At 33.9% G+C, this 27,365-nt stretch overlaps 1 protein-coding gene across 2 annotated transcripts in view; it reads right to left on the bottom strand.

Annotated features, from left to right (window-relative positions):
• FBXW7 (F-box and WD repeat domain containing 7) overlaps positions 1-27,365 on the bottom strand; it is a 175,057-nt gene that overhangs the window by 56,870 nt on the left and 90,822 nt on the right. Inside the window, exon 1 of one of the 2 annotated variants that reach the window (XM_081091977.1) lies at positions 4,674-5,019. The exons of the other annotated variant lie outside the window; for it this stretch is intronic. Within the exon in view, the coding sequence (XP_080948103.1) occupies positions 4,674-4,820 (147 nt within the window). The 5' untranslated portion in view covers positions 4,821-5,019. Of the gene's footprint in view, positions 1-4,673; positions 5,020-27,365 lie in introns of those variants that run through there. 2 annotated transcript variants of the gene reach the window in all.

Here is a 27,365-nt window from a genome sequence, read left to right as displayed (position 1 = left end):
AAGAGAGATTACACTCACAATAAAAACCCTAACTTTATAATGGACTGTGCTACTAAAAGTTATTTGTAGGTCAGCTGTTTGAATCTTTGAATGTATTTTCTCATAGAAACTATGTCAACAGAGAGAGGCTCCCAGGCTTACCCACCCAAATACTAATGTAACAGTAATTAAAAAGTGTTAAGTTTACAAGAAAAAATGCAAAAAGGTTTCAAACTTTATTAGAAAGAGGATGACTACTACCTGTAGCATTAGAGAATCCTGAGTTAAATACCAGCTTAATTATTTACCAAGAAAATTAGGGAAAGTTAACTTGTTTGAGCTTTAGATTTTTAGTCTAATAAAGGGAGATATTACCTAACTCACATTACTAAACTAATGTTTAAATCATTTAGGGATTAACTGAGTTAAATTCACAAAATAGCTGGGACAGTGTGTAGGATACATGATAGGTTCTTTTTAAATATAGCAATTATTAATAGCATTATTATACTAATACTGTACATTAAGAAGGGAAATAATAAGCAGTATGTTAAAAATCCTAGTGATAAGACACATAAAGATGTTTCTCTACTTAACTACAAAAGAGTAAGAAGAGGAGATGAGGGTTTTAAAGAAAATGAAAGGTTTAACGCTCTATTAATATCATACCTAAAAAATTTACCATAAGCTGAAACTTACATACAAGCAAAAAGATATATGCATAAGATTTACGGTAGTATTACTGCAATCATAAAAACCTGTATATAACTTTTTTATAGATAAAGTTTTATTAAAACAGACTTGTCCATTCACCAAGTATTGTCTACATCTGCTATAATGGCAGAGCTGAGTAGTAGTTCTAATAGTGACTTATGTGGTTCATAACGTCTGAAATATTTAATGGTCCCTTTGCAGAAAAAGTTTGTAGACCCCTGATTTAACTTAATCCTCAGTGATAACAACACACAAGAGTGAGTTTAACATTTCCTCAAATGATACAAATATCTGATTTTAATTTTATTCCTATTTTCACTTTAAAGAAAAAATTTAAATATATTATTTTAATAGAACTTGATATGGAATACAATGATTACAAAGTTATTTCCAACTAACAGAAATCCAGTCATATATTTCATTGCTGCCTGAGCTCTTGGGTTTCAAGTGAACCAGTCCTTCTCCCACATTGTCCCCACCTCACCTCCCTGCCACTCCACCAGCAGCTCCACCCTGTTCTCTAAGTCAACTGTGTTGCCAATGCTTACAGGACATACAATCACTATGTGGTCCAAACTCAAAAATATATAAGGCACTCTAAAAGCAATATTTATCTATAAACCAGTACAGTCGACCAGATTATCTTAAAAAGTCCTATATAAATCAACAATTACATGCCACTTAGAACTCTACACCAAAATAGTAATGTTGAAGAATAACCTTACGAAAATATCCTAAATCAGTGGTTCTCAACCTTCCTAATGCCACGACCCTTTAATGCAGTTCCTCATGTTGTGGTGACCCCCAACCATAAAATTATTTTCGTTGCTGCTTCATAACTGTAATTTTGCTACTGTTATGAATCGTAATGTAAATATCTGATATGCAGGATGTATTTTCATTGTTACAAATTGAACATAATTAAAGCATAGTGATTAATCACAAAAACAATATGTAATCATATATGTGTTTTCCGATGGTCTTAGGCGACCCCTGTGAAAGGGTCGTTCGACCCCTAAAGGAGTTGCGACCCACAGGTTGAGAACCACTGTCCTAAATGCTTTAAAGTCTCCAATAAAAACAAAATGAATTAAGAAATTAGGTTTAAACAATGCAGTGCATTTTCTTTCAACATACTATTTTTAATTGTAAGACAGCATTATTTCTTTTATCACTTAAAAAAATTGCTGCGAGGCAAGCTATGAAATTTCATCAAGCTGTATCATTAGTTTATATATATTTAAAATGTAGAAAAATCATGTATCTTAAGATTTAAGAACTACACTATTACCTCAACTAGACACTCCAATTTCAAAAAAATAATACATTTTTAGAGATTTTAGAGATTTAAAAAGTTTTTCCTGTAAAATTTCTCTTCCTTAAAAAACAATCAATTCTTTTTAAAATAAAAAGTTAAGTACTCAATTAGTATTTTCAACTTTTCCTGATAATGAGACTTACCTATAGAACTTCAAAAAATACAGATAGATCCTTGAGCCTTAATCCAGATCTCTTAAATAAGACTATCCAAAAGAAGAAACCCTAGATTCTGTGTTTTTAACAAGTATTCTAGGTGATACTTATAATCAAGAATGTCTGAGCAAATATAATTATGAGGATCTTAAGACTAAAAACACTTTTATTTTAGGTAACTGATTAATAGCTAGATTGCTATTTCTTTACTATTGTTAGTATTAAGTCCAAAGTATCTCTAATAAGAAACTTGAATAATTCAAACAATAATAACTAGACTACCAGCACTAATAATGAGATTAGTGAATTTCCTGAAAACACTCAAAAATATAAATTGAAGTTGTAATTTTAACAACTATTTTAAAGATATTTTACAATCTTCAAAGTTATTTTGTGCAAACATTAAGAGGACCAATGTCTATGATGAAGAGACAATATCATGTTTTTCAAATTTTAATAGGTCAAGACTGTAGACAGTCTTATAAAGGTCGCTGTACTTTCCATTAGCTCACTACTTGGAAAATAATAGCTTACAAAATACAGTAGTCTATTTGCTTTATGTACTTTGTGTTTAACAATCTGCTTGAAAGGACCTATAACTAATGTAAAAGATAAACGGGATGCTAAGACACAAAAAGATTAATTATACATCACACCGAAAGTCTCTTTTAAATCTTTGATAAAGAAAAATCCGTTTTAAAAATGTTTATCATTAACTTTACCAAGGAAAAGTTAGTAAATTAAATAGCAAAGAGCATGTGAATCAATTTAAAGCTACCTAAATAAACCAGTTGCAAAAAGGGGAGAGGGAGGATATAATTACACTATCCCTCTAATATTTCTAGTAGTCAAGTCAATGAGTTATGCAATAGTTATTGGCAGGCAGATAGTCTAAAACTGAATGTGTTAATTTTGTTTTTAGCTATCTTCTGAAAAATTTTCTAGTATAAATTTTATTTTTCAAGTTTAGTCCCCTTCTATTATTAAAAATCCAAGGCTATAATTTAACATAACATAGTAACCTAGAAAAGTCAAATTGAATAGTGACCTTAGGAAGCCCTAAGGGAAAGTCTTGAAGTTCTCTCTTAATTTTTAGAACAAAGTATCCTTATTGTTAGAATCTTAACCCTTTCATTAAAAAACCCACACTTCTCTTCCTCAATTAAAAAATTTACTTGTATTGGTATTTTCTTTTACAGAAGTATTAAAATAACAAGCTAATTTATTAATGACTTTAAAGCTATTAGAGGCCTCTGTGTAAATGCTTAAATCAGAGCAGTGACCTCATTCAGAAGTTACAAAAGCGACAAAGGGAAAGAAGATAAAATAAAAGAAACACTTTCTGAAAACAAAGTAGGAAATAAAATAAAAGAGAGATGGAGATATTTGTATTCCATTTTCAATGTTTAAACTGTATTACATTGAAACTGTATTACATTAAAAAAAATGGTTTTCAACATGGCTACTACTTGTTTGGAATACAAGTAGAAACTAATCAAAAGGAACTAAGATAATAAAAACATATTTGACAAAGGTTATTTAAGTTCCAGGAAATAGAAGAGTCCTCTTACTAAGAAGAAAAAATATTTTTCACGAGTTATGAGTTAATCTACTTGTTTAATAGAATGTTTTTCCTTTAATTAAAAAAGGTTTTAAAAAGGGGTATTAAAACACTAATAGTACTGATATATGCAAACAGTCATTTAATCTCAGACAGGTTTTTTTAAAAATGTATTCAGAACCATAAACGTATTTTAGATCTAAAAATACAGCACTCCAGTTAATATTTCAAAATGGCAATATACAAAATACAACAAAACTGCTCATATTAACAGGGTCAAAATTTGGCAGGGAGAGAGGGCAAAACATCCTGAAAAACATCCAATAGATCAGAACTTGATTATACATTAGCACAAGTTCTACAAGAGGCTTGTTAGTTCAGGACTGTCTATATATAAACTGTTATCGTAACTGCCACACAATGGCACGTTATTTTTATTTTACATAACAGCAAAAAGTAATAGCTCTATTATGTTAAGTTTGCATTTAAGAAATAGCAATTTAAAAATAATACAGCTTAAAGTGCCAGATAAACATACGGAACTTGGAATACTCTTTACATTACAAGAGCTAAGTGCTATAATTCCCATGTATAAGGAGAATACCACCAGGTTTTTGCTTTTCCCACAAAATAACCACTACAAATTTTGGATTTCAGTATTTGCCAATATATTTCAGAACATACTTCTTATATTTACCAACTTAAAATAAGGATTCTAGTATCATAAAATAATAAACGAATGAGAGATAAAGGTGGATTGGGTAACCTTGCCCTCAAGGCTATCATATTATTAAAACTATCACATATAAGTTTTTGCTGGCTACATAATGCACTGAGAGTTTTAGTTATGAAAATCAATTGAAAATCGAAGCGTTTCTTTACCAAAGGAGGCAGAAGTATTTCTTTTAAATAAATATTCCTATTTTTTCAAATGCGTAAGACTTACCCGTCTTCGACAAAAGGGGAGGCCTTGGGCAATGATGCTAATGCTAAATATCTTCATCACAGTTTGGTGTGGTAGAGGCTCTTTTGCACTTTTAAAATCAACAGGAACCAAGCCATGGTTTAGAGTAGTTTTCCCCAGTTTTGACATTTTAAAACTCTTCCTGGTTGATGAATACCCTCTACATGTAATACAGGCACATTACTAAAAATTCTAAACACCAAATTAAAATACAATTTTATATTAAAAAAAAGAAAGAAAGAAAGGCTGAGAACCCAAGGCCTGCTGCTTTTGTCTTTCAACCTTCTCCTACCAAATGTCCTGACCTGTCTGAGGCTTGGTGAAGTGCAAACTATCCTAGAATAGCCAGGAATTATAAACTACTGAAGTGAAAGCTCCTGCTCCTGCCAGTCAAACAGCTGGTGAACCTCCCATACAAAGTCAGTAATGTGAATACAACCGAAGCAGGGCTGTGTGTAAAGGCCCTTTTAAAACTTCTCCAACTACTAATGTAGGTATTCATTCCCTAGAAAGTGAAAGTAAAGTTTCTTTACAAAAATAAAAGAAATAAACATTGTATTTTCTCATGAATATCTAAGCCTATCTTACCCAAATATCAGCATTAATATTTTAGAAGTGTTTTTGGATTATGCTTCAAATTCAAGGACAGTGCTTATACATGCTCAAAAAATAGATAAACACATTTGTTCTATCTTACATATATTCAGTTTGAGCACTGTATTTTCAAGTGTTCATCTTAACCATGCTTTTTCTTTTTCCGTACATACCATTCTCTGTCTCCTACTTGGTAAGACATTGAATTGACTCGAGATCTCTATAGCTATTAATACGCATTTCAGGTTAATCTTTACAGTAGATGTTATAGTTGTTTGCAAATTTCAATCGCTATAATTCTGAAAAACTCGGTGATTCCACGTGAAAGTGCAAGAGGCATGTGCTGTGACTTATTAGGGATATTTAAAAAACAAGTATTTATAGATGTAACCTGTGATGAGAAGTAATCCTAGTAAAATGAATACTAACTAACCAGTTCATTGCCAATTCTTAGTGCCTAGTTTCTCCAGCATACTTCGGTCATATAAACACTTTTTAAAACATAGAGAGGGATGTGGTGCATAATCCATTCCCCAAGAACCTTCAATGGCTCCCAATGCCTAAGATGAAGCCTCCCCTCTACGTGGCCTCAAACTAATCTTTCCATCATTATTTAAATATTTTCCTAAATTAACCACTTATATCAGTGCTAAACTTTACACTACATTTCATATTCAAACCCTTGAACTAAACAGTTACAAAGATGATAAGAAAAAGAGGTCAGTGTGAAAATTAATAGGTAGTAGTGTTTTGTTGTTGTTTTTGTTGTTGTTTTGTAATCCTCACATGAGGGTATTTTTCCCATTGATTTCTTAGAGAGAGTAGAAGGGAGGGAGAGAGAGACACATCAACTGGTTGCCTCCCAATTTGGCCTGAGCCTGCAACCAAGATATATGTCCTTGATCGGAATTGAACCCATGACCCTTCAGGCCAACCATTGAGCCAAACTGGCTAGGGCAGTAGTAGTTTTAATAGACAGCACATACAGATGTAAACTATCTGTTCACAATGCTGTTAACTGGTTTGTTTTCTCTTTCTATTCTACGTTATTCTTTCAATATTCACTCATCTCTTTATCTCTCCTTCCAAGAGCTTTTATGGATCTTTATAGCATGCATTGACTAGGATGTGAAATGGAGAGAATTAAAAAGAAGAATGCCAGAGTGGGTGATTTCCTTTCTAACTTTGGAGAGATCTGTCTTACTAAATATAAAGTGGGCTGCTGGAAAGCCAATACATACACAAGAAAGACTCCCAATCCTACCATGATACTACTTTCTTAAAGTATACCTTCTCTTATACCACAATTTAAAATGTAGTTAAAAATGCAAAACCATTAGCTGAGGTGACATATTTAACTACACAAAAGTAAACAACTGAATTTCTCCAAAGAAGATATACAAATAATCCATAAACACGTGTAAAGATTCTCAATGTCATTAATCATTAGGGAAATTTTAAATCAAAACCAGAATAAACCACCAATGTCCACTCATTAATGAACACTAAAACACCACTGATGAATACCCATTAGCATGGCTATTATTAAAAAATAAACGGGGAGGGAGAGGAGAGAAAATAAAAAATGCTGGCAAGCATATACAGCAGTGGTTCTCGACCTTCCTAATGCCACGACCCTTTAATACAGTTCCTCATGTTGTGGTGACCCCCAATTTCATTGTTACAAATTGAACATAATTAAAGCATAGTGATTAATCACAAAAACAACATATGTGTTTTTCGATGGTCTTAGGCGACCCCTGTGAAAGGGTCGCGACCCACAGGTTGAGAACCGCTGATATAGAGACATTGGAACCCTTGTGCATCACTGGTGGGAATGTAGCCACTGTGGAAAATGGTACAGTGGTTCCTCAAAAATTACCACATTACCCAGCAATCCCGCTTTTGGAGCTATATCCAAGAGAATTGAAAGAAGAGGCTCAAACAGATAGCTGGAAACCCATGTTCATAGTGGCATTATTCGCAATAGCCAAGCAGTGGGAGCAACCCAGGTAACCAATGATGGATGAATGGGTTAGCAAAATGTGGTATATACATACAATGGGGTATTATTCAGCTTTCTGGCACATGCTACCACATGAATGAATCTTGAGGACATAATAGTAAGTGAAGAAAGTCAGTGAAAAAAAGGACAAATATTGAATGATTCCACTTATATGAGGTACCTAGAGCAGTTAAATCCATAGAGACAGAAAGCAGATAGCTGGTTGGTTGCCAGGGGCTAGGGGAAGATGGGAATGAGGAGTTATTATTTAATGGGTACAGAGGTTCAGTTGAAGAAGATGACAAAGTTCTGAAGATAGATAGTGGTGATGGCTGCACAACATTGTGAATGTACTTCATGCCACTAAATTATATACTTAAACTTGGTTAAAATGGTAAATTTTATGTCATGTATATTTAACCGCAATAAAAAATTTGTTTTAATAAAAAAGGAAATGACTAAGGATATAACCATAATCACCCAAAACAAAAACCCCAGAAGAGATCTAAGGATTGAAAACAGGATACTGGAAATCTGCAGGATGGGATGGTATGAAAAGGTGAGCCAGATATCTGGGCCAGTTCATGTCTACAGCCCCACTAGACTACTACTTTGCCTCATTCTAGTCTCAGCATCTCCACTGATACTCTCTGTATTTTTTAGCACAACAATAATCTTTTTTGTGTATAACAAAACCTTCAAACATATTCTTATTCTACTTACTAGAAAAAATTTTTTGAAGTAGGTCCCACAGAATGCCGCCTCTCCAAGTTACTATCTACTTTGTTAATATTACACATATTTTTATGCAGACTGACATTCCTTATTTTTAAAAAATTCTCTCAGTGATATCTTTGAAATTAGTTAACCACTCAAAATTCCTTTCTATGAACCACATAGAAGGTATAATTTAAACTGTTATTTAAAAGCAGAAAAATCAGAATAAAGTACTATATTCCTCCAGTTTAACACATGCATTCTGCACAGAAAAATGAATCAAACTTATCAACTCCAAATTTAGTTTCACGTAATCCACTGGTTAATAATAACATACTAAAAATATTAAATTTTTTACCTTTATATTTAAAAGCCCTCAAAGAACTTTATCGTAACATGTAGATAATTTAAAGATAAGGAAGATCAGCTCAGCCAGTGTGACTCAGTGATTGAGCATCAACCTATGAACCAGGAGTTCACAATTCAATTACCAGTCAGGGCACATGCTGGGGTTTTGGGCTCAATCCCCAGTTGGGGGTGTGCAGGAGGCAGCCGATCAATGATTCTCTCTCATCACTGATGTTTCTATCTCTCTCTTCCTCTCCCTTCCTCTCTAAAATCGATAAAAATATATTTTTAAAAATAAAGATCATGAAGCTCTCTAATCTCTCTGGAGTCTGATTCTAAGGAGAGAGAAAAATCCAGAATTGGAAGAATTTGGATTGGGAAAATTAAAACTAAAATCAAGTATTCATTTTCCTGCTTGTAAGAGAGCATAAATTCTTACAAGGTAAGAATTCATTTTCAAGAAATTGTTTACGATGACAATAGGAGTGAAAACGAAGGCTTATTTCTACGTCAAATGTTGTCCTCTACACTGGATGCCAAGTTCCGGTAAACACAAAGCAGTGACATTCTAATTCAACCTCGTTTCAAAAAATCAGTAAATAGCTGCCCTCAACTGGACAGTACAGAGCATTGCAACTCTAGCAAACCAAACACTAGATCAAATTATGTCTACAACAATATATTTTTTAAAAAAGAGACAATATGAGTGATTGCATAAGATGAGTGCTAATTTCCAAATGTCTATACTACCACATTTCATCTTTTGTGAAACGTTCATTCAGGACTTCTAAAACAGGGGTGGGCAAACTTTTTGACTGGAGGGCCACAATGGGTTCTTAAACTGGACCGGAGGGCCGGAACAAAAGCATGGATGGAGTGCTTGTGTGAACTAATATAAATTCAAAGTAAACATCATTACATAAAAGGGTACGGTCTTTTTTTTTTTTTAGTTTTAAAATGCAGCTAGTTCCATGTGTTCAAGAAAAAAATAAGTCATAGTTCCAATTACACTTTTTAAAACATTTAAGAAACTCTTAATTATTAACTCCCTCCTCCCAAACTAAGATTTTTCAAAACAGACAAGCTCTTTTTGAGATACCAACAAATATTAAGGAAGTATAACAAAGTAGGTAGGAACATGGACAGCGGGACCAAACTGCCTTAGTCCGAAGTCTGGTTCTACTTATTGATGCTATGACCTTAAATTGATGCCTCTGTCCCTCAATTTCATGTACATAGAATCTATCTCACAGGATTGTTATGAGGATTAAATCAGTTAATGTAAGTGAGGCACCTAGAATAAAATGCTTCACATCTAGTAAGTGTTTTATAGATGATATTAGAGCAGTGGTTCTCAACTTGTGGGTCACGACCCCTTTGGGGGTCAAATGACCCTTTCACAGGGGTTGCCTAAGACCATCAGAAAAAACATATATAATTACATATTGTTTTTGTGATTAATCACTATGCTTTATGTTCAATTTGTAACAATGAAAATACATCCTGCACATCAGATATTTACATTACAATTCATTAGAGTAGCAAAATTACGGTTATGAAGTAGCAACAAAAATAATTTTATGGTTGGGGGTCACCACAACATGAGGAACTGTATTAAAGGGTCACGGCATTAGGAAGATTGAGAACCACTGTATTAGAGGCCCAGTGCATGAAATTCATGCACGGGTAGGGTCCCTAGGCCTGGGCAGTGATCAGAGCCGATCAGGGCCTTCCTTCTGGCAGCTAAGGCCTTCCTTCGTTCTGCGCCACCTCCTGGTGATCAGCACACATCGTAGCAAGCGATCAAACTCCTGGTCTCCAGTTGAACTCCTGAGGGGACACTTTGCATAGTAGGCTTTTATATATATAGATTTCATTTTAAAAGTCATTAGGAAGGCAGGCAGAGATTCTAAAATCTATCTGTAATAACTTTACAGTAGAATATTTTAACATATCATCTGCAACTTTTAGAAAGACTCCCACAATTCTGTCACAATTTTTACCTAAAAAAGAAGCTATAGTATTGTAGCATTTTAAGATTCTAGACACCAACTATCCATCCAAGAACTCAACACTGGGGAAAATATGGTAAAGAGGTATTTTGCCCACGTATCGCTTCCGGGTTTTCCTTCTTCTAAGAATTTGCCTTGGTCAGATGATCTTACCTAATAATAGACAAACATGTAAATTAATCATCCCTCTGCTACACTCACTAGCCAATCAGGAGAGTATGCAAATTAATCCAACAAAGATGGTGGTTAATTTGCATACATAGGCGCGAAGCAGCGGAGCGAAGACTGAAGGCAACTCTGGCTGGAGCAGCGAAGATGAAGGCTCCGGCCGGAGCGAAGGCCTGGGTCCCGGGTGCCGGAGGAAAACCGGTGCTGGCAGCCAGGGGAAGGGAAGGCCTATTGCACGAATCTCTTTGCGTAACAGGCCTCTAGTTATATAAATGCTACATGCAACAAAATATCACCAAAATGGTATTTCTAAAATGTATTACAGTCGCATACACTCCAATTCTCTTACAACAACAACAAAAAGATTACAGCAGTTTATTCTGGGTTTTGACCTTTCCTTTCATTCATTATGATACAGATGCTAGGATTTAACTGCTCTTGACCAAAGGCCACGGCCTATGAGTGGTATAAATATTTTCCATTTTTCAAAAACTATTTTTGATGAGCTAAACAAATACTTGGAAGATACAAGTTTACCAACAAGTATGGGTGATTTTCAATCAAGAGTTTTCAAAGGCTCACATCAAAAACTTTTGAAAGGGAGAATGGCACATGCTATTTACACTCAATATTATGTCTGTGAATTTAAGCAACACAAGATTTACACTTTTATAGAAAAAGGAAAAATTCCAGATGCTAAATTGTACCACTACTAAAATGAAATAAACTAGAATATCTTTTTGAGACAATAATATGTTATTACAAAGAGATATAGAATCTTTTATTCAGAGATATAAAGTGAAAAAGACTATTCTCTATATCTCTAATTCTAAGTCATTGTTTCAGTCCTTGCTAACACCTTAGATATCAGAGTGTTAAAGTATCTTCCTAAGTTTAAGCAATTCATGTATAAAGACAGAGAGTAATCTAAGCACAGTGGAAAACAATATCAATCAAGAAATTAAGTTCTTTGTTTAATGATAAACTGTCAAGCTTGCATTAGGAACAAGTTGCAAACATTATATCATTACTTCAATTGTAGAAACAAAAGTACAATTAGATTCAGTATGAAAGAAAAATGTAAATATATGACATTCTGATTAAATTTTTATTATTCATAAAAGGCATGTCAAATAAATAGAAATCTTTTATAAAAATTAGTCACATTCAAAACAAGTCCTTAAAAAGTTCTAAAAAAACATTTAAATGCTTCAAGTGTTCATGAAGAAGAATTACAACTTTCAACTATAATGTATTTAAGATATTATATTCATGTAAGCATTTAATGGGTCAAAACATATTACTGTATTTCCCTGATAATTGTCTTTGTCCAGGCAAAAAGGTCATTCCTAACTACTTAAAAGAAGTTAGCTTGGGTAATGAAGCAGAACATACAGTTTATATAAGTGCTATAAAAATGTGACCTGGTAATTAGACAGTTGCAAAATAAAAGTATTGCATATATATAAAAATAAAATTGCTACAATACCAGGTTGATAAAGTATTGTAATTGCTGTGATATATAATCAAGGTCTGATTATTGTTGGACATTTAGATTGTTTCTGAATTCCCCTGGTAATTTCCAAAAAATACTGAGTGAATTTTTTAAAATTTATCTTTATTGTTGAAAGTATTACAGATGTTCCCTTTTTTTCCCCCATTGACCTTTTCTTACCCCATACCTACCCCTCCCAGGCCTTCACCACACTACTGTCTGTGTCCATGGGCTATAAGTTTCCTGGTTAATCACTCCCCATCCACCCCACTACCTGCACTGGGTGAATTTTAAGTTTCAGCTCCTCCACTAACCAGTAACCTTAGATAAGTCTCTTACCTTGTCTCAGGTTTCAGACTTCTAGAATAAGGAGGCTAGAATAAGGAGATGATTGTGAATAAAGTCCCTTGCAGCTTTAAGAATATATTACAGTGCTAGCAGTACCAAGTATGGAGTCTTACTGTAATGTGTTAGATTGTCAATTTGGTTAGTCTTCCTTTATTATAGTTTAGTTAATAGTACAGTTTTACAAACTATAAAGAAAATTCACTGCTTCAATTCATTTGTGTATAACTTCTAAAAATAGACCTCTATCCCTGTGTTGTGAATATCAGAAAACAGTTTATTTGGAAATTAGTGTTGCTTAATTAGAAAACAGTTTATTTGGAAAAAGGTTATAGGCATAAATAATAAAAATTATTTTAAAAGATGAAATTTAAAAAAAATTGAAGAATTTTTATTCCATACTATACCATTGTATGTATTTCCTTTGCTATCTACCACAGTTGCCTAAACAGTGACATAAGAATATCTTTGTTAGTTTTTTTAGTAAACTTTGGATTTTATTCCATATGTGTGTCTTAAGAACTTCAGTTGTTAACATTAAAATGACATTTTTCCTCATTCTTTCATTAAGCATTTAAAGAAATATTTGAGAGAAAACAAAAGTCCAACTATTGGGTTGAATTTATTAAGTATTTCAGAAATGCCCAGTATAAAGTCTCAGTGACTATAACATAATTTAAGTTTAATTCTTACAATCTGTGCTGGGTTAACCCAGCTGTTAATTGGTCTTACACAGCTGCTCACCAAGAATTTAGTTGATGGTTTTTATTGTTATACCTTTAAGTCAACTATGACAAAAATGACACAGTAATTATAGGTATTTCAGTCATGTGATGACAAAAGTCTCATGTGATGACAGAATCAGTGATTTAAAGCAACTTAATTTATACAATTCTCAAAATATAACTTAAGTGTAAGGTCACAAAAATTGTTTTAATATCAGGTTTTTAAGGTCCCTCATCTAAGTTACTTTTATGCACACATTTAAGCATAAAAGAGTCATTAACTTCAGTTAAACTAAATGTTACTTATCAATTATTTATTTTTCCTGTAGAATTTTAAGAGTGCTGCAGGCCGGAGAATCATAAATAAGGGTATAATACTAATAATTCTTTTAAACACAAAAAATACAACAGGTGGTTTTCCTATGTAGCTTTAAAAATTAATTTATAATGCAGGAAGTTGACCAAAGTGGTATTTTAACACTTTATATGAATTTATTCTAGGAAAAATACAAAGCTGAACCTATGAAAATATAAGATAGTTAAGTGTTGACAATTTTAAAAAGTAAAATAGTAAGAAGAAAGGAGTTAATTGTTTCCTACACTGTTCCATTTTTTATGCAATTACAAATAAAAATAAGTTATTTTGAGTACAATAAAGTTAGTTCCACAACTTCATTTATATAATTTCCAGTAATATGCTGTGGAACATGTGAGATTTATCAATATTCACTAAATATTAATAAATGTTTCACTGAAAAATATTCACTTCAACATCAAATTTAAGTATGAATTACTTTTATAGTAGAAAATACTTTCAGTGTAGAACTAAGCTATAGAAAATACATGTATATGTAGGGCCTCATTCTTGGATGAGCTGACAGTTAATATAACTGGACTTCTACATTGTCAAAATTATATATTCAATGAAATGCACTGTCTGATAAACATCAACATTAATTTTATAGGTACATTTAAATTAAACTGACAGCCTAAGTTTTTGTTCTTTCCAATAAAACACTAACTGATATCAAGAAAGTTTAAAAACAAAGAAAAATCCCTACAATTCTTGAGTATGCCTGAAACAGAGATCAATAGTTGATACAAAGGAAGTTTGCAGCTACAGGACAAAGAAAATACAAATGTACTATTTCAAACTGGTACAATGATGTGGCGAAAGGATTAAACACTGACAGAGTTCCTAGTAGATCATGCTTTATTCCACTTAAAATATCAAGCAAGACAAGACTGTGAAGTATTATTATCCTACATTTTACAGACAAGGAAACTGAGGCTCAGAAAGGTTTAAAACTGCCTAAGGTAATACAGCTGCAAGGCAGTGGAGCTGAGATTTCTACCCTAGCATGTCTGATTCTTAAATTCATGCTTTTGTAATGGAACATGTATTTTATTCTAGCCTATTTGTGTTACTTTCTAATCCAGTTGGAGATTTGTTATTATATATTTCAGATATGTAAGTTTGTCAGATAACAGAGTTCTAGATAACTGAGATAAAATATTACAAAAGACATATTATATGTGCAATTTGGTTTAACAAGCTTGATTTTGTAAAGTCCAAATGAAAAATAAAAAACAGTTCTAACAGCATCCCTGGCCAGGTGGCTCAGTTGGTTGGGGCATCATCCTGTACACCAAAAGGTTGTAGATTCGATTCCCACTCAGGAAATATACCCAGGTTGTGGGTTTGATCCCAGGTGAGGGTGCACAAGGGAGGCAGCCGATTGATGTTTCTCTTCCACATTGATGTTTCTTCCCCACCTTCCTCTCTCTCTCAAATCAATAAAAATATATCTTCAGCTAAGGATTTTAAAAAAAATACACAATTACCAAGTATAAGAGCAAAATTATTACCTCCTACAGCAAACTGTTTCTCAAAGATGGCACTGCAATATCCCCTATCTCACATACTCTTCTTACAATATTCTCTCACACTCCTCCCATTGGGAGGTGGAGTCTGTTTCAACCAAGAGAGAATGTAAAAGTCCATTATGTGATTTCCTAAGCTAAATAATGACAAGGAGACTGCTTCCACCTTGCTTGACGGTAACCGTCACATGGTAGCCCTTTTTCAAGTAATGATTGCCCTAAGGTCCCCATGCTATGAAAAGCCCAAATTAGCCTCAGAAAAAGACCAGATGTAAAGAAGTCCTTGGACTATGTGAAGAAATAAAGTTCTTGGGCAGCCCCCAGCTGATTGCATCCCTGAATCAGCAATGTTTAAGTGATCCCTTCCAAATTCATAACCCACATGAACAATGAGAAATAATAAAGTAATTGTTTGTTATAATCTAAAAGCTTTGGGGTGACTGATTAGGAGCAGGTAAATAAAATGAAAGAGAAATGACAAGTAAAGTTTAATACCTGGAAAGTCCATTTAAAAGATGCAATTGATTGTTGTCATGAAAGTACATGAGCACAGTAAGCCCAGATATTCCACATTTTCAAAAGAAAGTGAAAAATCAACATTTTTATGTGAACTCTCCAAATTTTTATTTTATTTTTATTTATTTTGTTGTTAATCTTCACCTGAGGATTTTTCCCCCCAATGCTTGAGAGAGAGAGAGAGAGAGAGAGATGAGATAGACACACTTATTGGTTGCCTTCTGCTTATGCCCCAACTGGGGGTGGAGAGCAAACTCATAACCTAGGTACATGCCCTTGACAAGGAATTGAACCAGAGACCCTTTGGTTTGAAGTCTGATGCTCTAAATGTTGGCAACAAATTCAAATGTGTTTTTTAAAAATACCATATAATACACCAATTAGTAATCTGCTCTATTTCTTTCTGGAGTAAAGAAGCATAAAAATACAGTAAAAATAAAATATAAGATTACTGACATCTAAATGATATAGAATAAAGATTCCATCTTAGTTTACTCTTCTTTTCTATACTAGTTAATAGAGTGATTAGTAATAAGAAATAAGATATTAGAATTAACAAATTTAAGGAAGAAAAAAAATAAGGTTCTCTTAAGTCTTCAGATGTATTATTGCTTTCTCTCTGTTACAAGATCCTTTCTGCTCTCCTCCAGGTGTAAATAATGTTTCCTCTGAATTTATCCTAATATTCCTTCACAAAAAGGGAAGTGTAAACACTAGCTGAAGAGAAATGTCCTTATTTTCCCCCCTGAAACATAATATTGAAATTAATAATGCAAAGTGCTCTCTGAAGTATATCTAAGGGAGAATAAAAATTTAACTAAGATGCTACTTAAGATGTTAAACTTCATCTTTAGAAGCTATCAAAATCAATAGTAATCCATAGGTCAAATGTAGCTCAAAAACAAGTTTTTTTTAAGCTTGCACAATATTTTCCTTTTCCTTTTTTTTAACTGAACACTAACACCTTTTAGGAAAGGCCTATTAGCCTATAGTTTGTAAGAGCCTGAGCCATCTTACTACTGGGTAACCATGACTTTTTTCACGATGTCAGTTATGTTTCTCATTTCTTCACCCCAAGCAACCAAAAGAAATTAAGGATGAAGAATTATCTGTTCAAATATTCTTTAGTTAAGGATGACCAGGTGGTCACACCCTGCAATATTGCCTTCTATCTAATTAACACAAGAGAAAATTTAGACAAGAATTTAAAGGGATCATTCTTTTCTCACATGTAAGCTGAGGAAGTCCAGAGCAACTAATAATGAAAAGACTTTTGTTTTTAATGTATTTATGTGCAGATACTTGAGAACGTTTCAAAAAGCATTACTTATATTCCCAAAGCACAGTAAGTTTGTGCGCATGTGTACATTTATTCTAAAGCTCACTTTTTTCACTTTCGTTGCATTGTTTCTTTAAAACAGCAAAATGAAGATATGCTAATTGTTAGTTTTTAAAAATCTCTAGGTATCTCACATATTACATGACAATGCACATAACTACTCCCAATATTAATTTCAAATTCTGAGAAAAAAATAGTGTACTAGAACACAAAGTAGAAGGGAGACAAGCACCTACTAAATATATTTAAATACATTAAAAGCAGCTCCTATCATCAGCAATAAAGTGCTATATGGCCCTCTAGTGTTCAATGAAGAAATAGATTAATTCTTAAGTGATTCTTACTAGTATATATGATATTTCATAGTAAAAAATACTTCCTAATTTATTGTATATGCTAAACAAGCTCTTGTATGACTTCTACACAAACCTAAATATGTTGTATCTTCTGTGACTTTATTTCTCTGTGCCTTCTTTTGAACTATTATCCATATTGAGAGTATCCACTGAGAGAACTCTAAAATGTTTTTAAAGTTTTCCCATTAAAAAAGTGGCTGGGTGAGAATGGTAAAGGGATTAAGCAAAGAAAAAAAGAAAGACTCATGGACACAGACAGCAGTATGGTGATTGCCAGAGGAAAGGAAAGTTGTGGGACACTGAAGAAGGTATAGGGGGGCTAAATGGTGATGGAAGGACACTTGACTTGGGGTGGTAAACACACAATTCAATATACAGATTTTGTTTTGTAGAACTGTATACCTGAAACCTATATAATTTTATTAACCAATGCCACCCTGATAAATTAAATTTAAAAAAATTTAATCCCTATACTAAATGGAAAAGAAACGGCAGTTCTCAAGACTAAACAATATTGAATTTAAGAAAATTTTCCAAGAAGAAACAAAAATAACAGTGTCATGACTACAAATTAGGTATTTAAAGCACACCTAAATTCTCTAAGTATATTTTCTTTTCTCTGTGTTCTACTTCTGTAATTCATCCAACTGGTTTTTTCCCTTTATCATGATTTACAGATAACAGAGATTCACTACAGCAACCAAAGCAATAAAATACATAAAAATTGTGACTCCAAGGAGAGAGGCCAAAGACGTGATTGAGACTCTAGGAAAAGAGTCAAGTAAAAAGTATACTCACAAACAGAAAAGAATCTTGCTAGGAAGAGTCTTAAGATTATAATCACTGGTGAAAGGTTTAAAAAATGATATTACCATCTAAATTAAAGCTGGTGAAACATAATTATTATTTACATACTGGAGTTGTAAAGATGATGGGGGGAGTTGTATATGAGCAAGATCTAAATTACACTCTCAGTTCTATCACTCATTTTCTGTAATATGAAGTTAATAATATTTCTAAGTTAAAACTTTAGAAATAAGAAGATTTTGTGAAATTCCTATACTTGGCTTTAAGATTAATCCTTGACACTGGATGTTAAGGTAAGTTGTCTATGGTGTGGAAACTCTGAAAACAACCCTCCAAAGTCCCATTTAGCCATCAGCAAACCACTAAGAAATAGATAGATATAAACAAAATTTAAATAAATTTGCCCAATGTAAATACATATAGATATTTGGAATATATTCAAATACGTAGGGAGGCTCTATACTATTTCAAAAAAATCTGCCATTATTCAAAAAAGTTACCACTCTTTATTTTCACTTCTTTACAGTTTCCTAACACTGTCGAATCTTCCTTATCCTTTAGATCTCAACCTAGCTTTCATCTTCTCACTTAAGATATAACTGATTTAATTATTTGGATGTAGATACATATGCATTAAGAACTACAAAACTGGGAAGGACAGTGAAAATGCTGGAAGACAGAATCTTGATAGAAACTCATCTTAGTGAGGAGGACCTATCTAAGGCAGGAACCAAAATGGATGAGGATGGAGGCAACCTGTCAAATAATGATAGAAAATCTAATAGGGGCAAATTCAAAGTCTTGTACTTAGATTCAAAAACCTGCAAATGTTCACACTAAGCAGAACAGGTTAAACAGGACCATTTTTATAAAAAGACTTAAAGACTTTGTTTTCTGAAAGTTCAATTTAATTTTAAGCAGTTTCTGTATGCAAAGTACAAGGTCCTATAAGACACAGTAGAATCTTAGAAAACCAAGTCTGTCAACAATCTAAATTTGGTGGTGGTGGGGGGTGGGGCGCAAAACAAGAAAGCTTACTATAACTACCACAATTCTACCTAATATTACCTGCCCAACTTATAACACAGGGTTATGATTCAATAGGAAAAAAGCTATTCCACAATGACTTCCATAGATCATCCCAGGGGGAAAATGTTGTGAATATAAAGGGGGGGAAAAATAAACAAAATTAAGAGCCCAGAAATAAACCTACAAGAATATAGTCAACTAATCTTTGACAAAGGAACAAAGAGCAAAGGCAATACAATGGGGCAAAGACTGTCTATTCAACAAATGGTGCTAGAAAAACTGGATACACACACTCAAAAATGAACTCAAAATGGATCATACACTTAAATATAAAACACAAAACCATACAACTCCTATAAGGTAACATAGGAAAAAACCTACAATCCCTTGGGTATGGTGATGACTTTTTAGATGTAACACCAAAGGTACAATCTATGAAAGAAATAATTTATAATCTAGACATTAAAATTAAAAATGTCTGCTCTATGAAAGACAATGTCAACAGAACCTATATATATATAAGGCTAATCAGCAAAGTGCCCCCTCGGGAGTTGGACCGGGAGACCAGGAGTTCGATCGCTCGCTATGATGTGTGCTGACCATCAGGGAGCAGTGCGGAACAAGGGAAGGAAGGTCCCTGCCAAGAGCCAGCAGCCAGGGAAGGAAGGCCCGACCGGCCCTGATCGCTGGCCAAGCCTAGGGACCCTACCCATGCACAAATTTTGTGCACCAGGCCTCTATAAGAATATAAGCCATTAACTGGGAGAAAATGCTTGCCAGAGACAATATGATAGAGGCCTGTTATCCAAAATAGATGAAGGACTCTTAACACTCAACAATGAGAAAACAAACAACCTAATGAAAAACCAGGCAAAAGATCTGAACAGACATCTCACCAAAGAAGACATACAGGTGGCAAGTAAGCATATAAAACGATATTGAACATCTTATGCATTAGGGAATTTCAAATGAAAACGAGATGCCACTGCATACCTATTAGAATGGCCCAAAGCCAAAAACACTGACATTATCAAATGCTGGCAACAGGAACTCTCCTCATTGTTCATGAGAATACAGAATAGCATAGGTACTCTAGAAGGCAGTTTGGCAGTTTCTTACAAAATTAAGCATACTCATATCTTTCAACCTATCAATTGCACTTGTTGGTATTTACAGAAAAGAGTTAAAAATGTATGCCTACACAAAAATCTGCCCATGGATGTTACAAGAAGCAGGAATGCAAAACAGTATATGCACTGACCCTTGCTATGCAAAATATGTATCCATGTGGTCAGGGACTGGCTAGGAGTAAATAAAAATGGATTCGCTAATTATTTATTGACAAACTATTAGGCATGAGGGTGCCTTATATCTGATAAATATTATTAGGCAAGATAAAAAATCAAAGGGCTTGAATAGGAGTCTAAAACAATTTTAATACAATGTGATATGAATCATAATAAATATACCATGGGAATAGAGATTAAGATGGGACAACTTTGGGGAGGGCATGAAAACAGAGGGTAAAGTGGTGGCTTTATGGGTTCAACAGTCCAACTCCTCCCAAAATTACTAACAAATTTTAACAAAAGTGCAACCAGGACCCAGAATGAGATCTGAGTTCAAATCCTAGCTCCACTGCTTATCAGCTCACTGACGATTGATGAATTACTTAATCTCTCTTCACTTGTTTCTCATCTCTGATATGGATAAAAATTAGAAGCTACATAAACTAGACTTTTAAGATTAAATGAGATTATATATTTAAGTATTTAACACAGTGACCTGGCACATAGTAGTGTTCAATAAATGGTTTATTTATCATATTACTAACATCATCATTATCAAGGCTAGTTCCATTGCACTGATAAGATTCAGAATAAGAACAGGTGATAGTCCGGCTCTACAGCACCTCAGTAGCACCATGTTGACTATAGGACACAACACTTCAAGAGCAATTTGTCCAGAATAGCAAACAGGATGACAACCCTGGAAAACACATTGATGGTATTCAGTCTGGAGAAAGATTATGGATGAATATGACAGCAGTCTTCTCCTATAAGAAGGGCTGCCATTTCTAGATGGAAGAACAAGGACCAAAAAAGACTAATAAGTGTCAACATAGAGAACTGTGTAAAAATGTAATGTTACTTCATAGTGCAGTATTCTCTAGAGATGACTTCATTTTCAAGCCCAAGTCTATTGATAAAGCCTTGGACTTGGTGATCTCAAAGGTCCCCTCCAGTTCAGATTCTATCTCAGGAATCTTAAAATTAGGATGGAAAGCCTAAACAGTTTAAATATATTAATTAGTTTGATGAAATGGGGAGTTGGGAATAGGGAAGGGGAGGGAAAACACTGGTAATTTCCTGGTGAAGCACTTTAGAATTATATTTTAAAGACAAACTCTGAAACTGGTCACAGAAAGATTTTAAAATGAAAGATATTCATGTTTTATGGAGAGTCAAAAGTGCTATCGAGAGTGCTCTAAGTTACTCTTGAAAGATACCACATATTAAATAAATGTCTTAGAAACAAAGGATATCACCATGCTAAACTGTTACTATTGCATAGGGTAAGTTGATATTATAAGAGAAAAAATTGAAATAATTCAGCCATATTGAGATATGATTACTAACATTTGGTTTAATTATTTCTGATTTTTCCCCACGTAGATAGATACGTAGATACTAGTAAGTAGGTAGTTAGGTAGGTAGGTAGATAGACAGACAGATTAATGCCTACTTTATAATTAGGATCATATTATATACATAGTTTTTAGTTCTACATTTTTAGTAAACATTGTTTATAAACATTTTCCTGTTATTAAATTTTCTTTAACAATATGGTGTTTAATGGCTGTATGAGTTACCTTCAATTGATTTCTGTATCTTAGCAACATGGTTCTAAAATTAGGATTTTAGCTTCTCCTTGGGGAGTCTTACTCTAAAACTACTAATGTATTATAATATTCCTCAATGTAACCATCTTTATATTGAATACTTGAATTTTAAAATAAACATAAATGGCATGCCTATTTATAATTTATAGTCTAGCTTGGGTATACCGTAAGAGCTGAAATGAGAATTATTCACATTACAATTTGTGAATCTTCAACTCTCAACCTGAATCAGCACTAGGGGAAAATATGTCAAATTTCTTCTGTTTAAAAAGAAAGAAAGGAAGGAAGGAAGGAAGGAAGGAAGGAAGGAAGGGAGGGAGGGAGGGAGGGAGGGAGGGAGGGAGGGAGGGAGGGAGGGAGGAAGGAAGGAAGGAAGGAAGGAAGGAAGGAAGGAAGGAAGGAAGGAAGGAAGGAAAGAAGGAAGGATGGAAGGAAGGAAGGGAGGGAGGAAGGAAGGAAGGAAGGAAGGAAGGAAGGAAGGAAGGAAGGAAGGAAGGATTAAATGTTAACTCAAAGCAAACTTACAAAAAAATCACAAGGTGATACCAAATGAACTTCGCAGCGTAGAAAATCAACAATGGATTCAAAGAATTAGTTTCTAATTCTAGGAAGGTGTAAAGATAGAGATGAAATCAGGGTTTTCAAGGATCTGGATAGCTGGAGAGGAGCAAAGTCGTTAAAAGCTAGTCGGGGCGTGGAAATGAAATCAGGGTGAAAAAAACTGTGGTAAGATTATAAAAGATTTCAAATATCCACTTATGGACTTGGCTTCATCAGAATATTTATAGTGAGGTTACAGATCTATATGGAGGTAAAAATCCATTTTAAAAAATGCATCCAATCATTCATACTGCCAACTCATTGTCAAGGACATGAAATTATAGCCTAGTGCGAACAGAAAACTAAGCAAAGATGCTTGTAACATTTTTAAACATCGACTCTCCAATTTTTATTTTATAAGCATCTGGGGGTAAGAAAAAGGAAGCCCAAGTATTCAACTCTGTTAAATTTTCAGAAGACCCATGGGATTAGAGGATAAGAAAAAGTCAAACTGTTTTTCCACAAAATGACCAGAAGAGCAGGATATTAATAAAGATTGTAAATCTGGGGAGGAAAATAAAAAATTGGTATGAAGAAAGAAACAGTAGTTTTAAGTGGACCACTCTAGTGACAATGCAGGACTGAGGTTGGGTGAATGATGGGAGCTTGAGACATCATTTTGAAATTGTCTACCACAGTTAGAAACAGAACCCACCATGACAAATTTATTTACCCTCTTCATACCATCCTCCCTAACACCAACAAAAACATCAATACAAATCAGATCCTGCACGATAACACCTGAAACAATTTGCCTCAGGAACATTTTGAAGCTAACTATTTGTGGTACCTGTGGATACACCAGAGATATTTATCTTCTCTGTGTACAAACCAATGAAACACTTTAAAAGTTTTTTAATTCTCCATTCTGTGGAGAGACTTTTTTTTTTGTCTAGAATGAAAACCAATAATCAAAGTAATCTTTAATTGCTTGCAGTGAAACATACAGATTTAAACATGACCAATGTTTAGAGCAACGGTTCTCAAACTGTGGGTCGCGACCCTTTGGCGGTAGAACGACCCTTTCAGAGGGGTCACCTAAGACCATCCTGCATATCAGATATTTACATTATGATTCATAACAGTAGCAACATTACAGTTATGAAGTAGCAATGAAAATAATTTTATGGTTGGGTCACAACATGAGGAACTGTATTTAAAGGGCCAGAAAGTTGAGAACCACTGGTTTAGAGCTATTATATTTTAAAATAATTTTAACAAATATTTTTAAAACTACACTAACAAGAAACAGAAATTGACCATAAAATAAAATTCATGTTGGCATTCACTTGTAAGATTCAAGCATTTAAAAATACAGATGTCTTAGAAGAAACTGACTTAAATTCTAATGCAGTGATGGCGAACCTATGGCATGCGTGTCAGAGGTGACACGCGAACTCATTTTTTTGGTTGATTTTTCTTTGTTAAATGACATTTAAATATATAAAATACATATCAAAAATATAAGTCTTTGTTTTACTATGGTTGCAAATATCAAAAAATTTCAATTTGTGACACGGCACCAGAGTTAAGTTAGGGTTTTTCAAAATGCTGACACGCCAAGCTCAAAAGGTTCGCCATCACTGTTCTAATGAAAGGAAATGTTACATACCTGTCAATTGGGAAGATCTGTGAATAGCATCCCCTTGAAAATGTATGTCATATTTTTATTTTTATTAGGTATGGGTCCAGCTTATTACAGTATTTCCAATCCTCCTGTGTATCCTTCTATCTATATCTTTTTCCACTAGAGAGTGATATAAAGACTTACCTCTAAAGGTCATAAAAAACAAGTAGATAAGCTGATATGTGCTGTGGGGAATGAAGATTAGGGGTGAGGGATAAGAGAAAGCCTACATCTGTGAACCCCTGAGTGTACCAGGTACTATACTACTTGCTTTACATATGTTATTTCACTTAATCCTTACAAAAACTCTAAGAAGTAGGTACTGTAGTCTTATTTTACAGATAAAGGAACAGTTCAATGAAATTACATACTTAGGATCATATAATGCGTGACAAAATCAGAATTCAAGCTCAAATTTAAAAAGCTCTTATCACTCTATGACAAGGGGAAAATCTATCTTCTCTAGTGTGCCCCCTTTCCTCCACTTCTATTGTCCTCTCCACATATTTAAAATTAGGTTAAACTAAACTGAGAGAATGTTTCCAGTTTTTCTTCCTTCACACAAAGGTAGAAGGCATGGTTATTAGTTGGTCTATGTTTATTATGGATGTTATTCAAGATGACTGCCTTACATAGCACTTGTTCTCTGGGCATGTCTATACCTAACAGAATTTTTAACTTAAGCTCTTTGTCTCACAAGAACAAGACAAGACCAGGGACATCCTAGAGCAGCCAACACTCTCTAGGTTTCTACTTGTAACAGTTATATTTCAGATGTTAGCCACACTGTCCTACAAAGTTTCCCAGTAGCTGTGGTTAATGGGAGTGGTTGGAGGTTCGTGGACAAGAAACACTAACCATTTATTTCTTACTTGAGGCAAAAGGGATTAAAAAAAACTGATTAGCTTTAGGATGGGAAGAAAAAAACAGATTAATCTGAGATCAGGAATGAAGTTGTGTGAGACCTGATGGAAGGTGCCAAACAGCTATGGAAGAAGGAGAAATCAGTGCTCAAATATGGTTCTCTCCATGAAAAGATCAAGAAGATACTAGACCTGGTCTAATGGTAATCTTAATTGCTTTTCATTTTAGTAAAAAATGAGCTGTTACTGTGCATTAAACATGCAAAATAAGTCTTTAGTATGGGCTGGCATCTCTTCAGAAAATAAGTTTTATTTATTTACTCTTTAATGTGATAGGCTATTGACAGAAGGAGTTAAAACTGAAGAGATGGGCCTTCCTATCTGGGGAAGCAAATTTACTTTAGAATTTATAGGTAGACTAATCAAGTTGACAGAAATAGCCAACATACAACCCCTGGTTAAGAAGCACATTTGATAAACTATAGAGAGAATGGTATCTGTTATCCAGCCTCAAATTTCATTGTTATATCTTCCTGTTAGAACTTGAGACTTGAGCCCTCATATCTTCAATATGGTTTGTTAAATACACAAAGAAAAGCACTTAACTGAGCTCTATATTTTTTAAAGGGTAGCTTGGTGATTTCAAATGTGACATGGCATTAGAAAACCACCATACCCCAGAGTCTAGAATATATGTAGACTTACTTATAGTTCTTCTGAAAATCTTAGTAATGTCTATCTAATTTTACCTAGAGGGAAGCATAGCAGAGAGAGGTTGTTGTTTTTTGAAATTAGGCAAATCTAAATTACATACCATATTAATCTTAAAAATGGGATTTTAAAAGTGATTATTAAACCTCTACTCTTCTCAAAAGCCACAGTTTAAAGACCTGAAGCTACGGCCTAGGTAGGGTAATGTCTATAGAAGTGTCTTATGTATATATGATTAAGAATTTAAAGCTGCTTCAAAATGAAGTATTTGAAATAGAGGGAGCTTTTCCCTATTTACTGTACTAAACACATTTATACACATGGGTGACTAACATTTTCTTTGTGAGCAACACAATAATAATTGACATTTTTTAAATTTTCTTAAAATATAATAATAAAGTACTCTGGGAATGATCCTGAAGAAAGTTTCAGGAATGGACAAAAACAAAACCAGGCCAATTTCAGATGGAAATCCTACTTACGTAGAAGGGCATTGCTGCCTTAACCATCAAATGGTTTTATATTCTTCTTGCCATATTTATAGAGGCAAGTGATCTCAAAATAAACAATATATCAAAAGCATATATACACACATACATGTATATATGTAGATATATGTATATGTACACAACATATAAATGCATACACACATCTATCACTGCTATCAATACTCAGTATACACCTGTGAGCTTGTATGTACAAAACAATAATTTGTATTCACAACTCAAGAGTCATCAACATGACTTAAATTCAGTATAGTTTGTTTCTAAGGAGTTACTATATACAACATACATCTAAAAGTTCTGTTTACAATTTCATCTTGAGGGGAAAAGTAAATAAAGCACCTGTCAAACCTGGGTGCTGGAAGTTTTCCCACTGAACATTATGATGGCTTCTCCTGTTAGAAAAAGGTCTGTTTTGTCTAGCTGGCTTTCTTGTTGTAATTGAAAATGTAGCAGAAATCATTGGCGGCTTTGCGAGTCTTCGTTTTGATTACATTTCTTTCTTAAATAAGATAATGCAATTAAATACTAACCCCCCCCCCCATTCCTACAACTGAACCCTCAGAAAAAAGAGGAAAGACATAAACTCCCTCTTTGGCATAGTAATCTTGAAGGAGAGAGACCAAGAGATGGGGATGAAAGCTGGGCAAACTTCTATGAAAGGTCTGAGCCTTACCAATGCAGTAGGGCTGCAGCAATGAGTGTCAGAGCCATCTGTCTGAGACCCAAAGCACTGCCTGAACACCTGGAGGGAGGGACGAGAAACTGCCACAGGAAGTTCCATCTAAATAAAATCTAAACTTGCAGACAGGCTAGGGAAATCAGGAATCAACATGTTTCAAGAGTTTAAATTTCACATGCTGATGCAAAATGACAGCAACTCAAGTATTAAACTAAGTATCTAAGATATATCATTCCAAGTCAGTTTAGGTTAAAAGAGATAATGTTAAATCTGTCTGTATATTGTTTATGGGCTAAATCAGTGGTTCCCTGTAAAATCTAAAAATAAGCAAACAGGAATAAGAAGATAAACTGCTACAGTCCTGGTTTGGTGGCTCAGTTAGTTGGAGTGTCATCCCTTACACCAAAAAGGTTGCGGGTTTGATTCCTGGTCATGGCATATATCTA

The sequence above is a fragment of the Myotis nattereri genome (genome assembly GCF_964212035.1).
Source record: "Myotis nattereri genome assembly, chromosome: 5".
Classification (NCBI taxonomy): Eukaryota; Metazoa; Chordata; class Mammalia; order Chiroptera; family Vespertilionidae; genus Myotis; species Myotis nattereri.
This window is presented reverse-complemented; position numbering and strand designations above follow the sequence as displayed.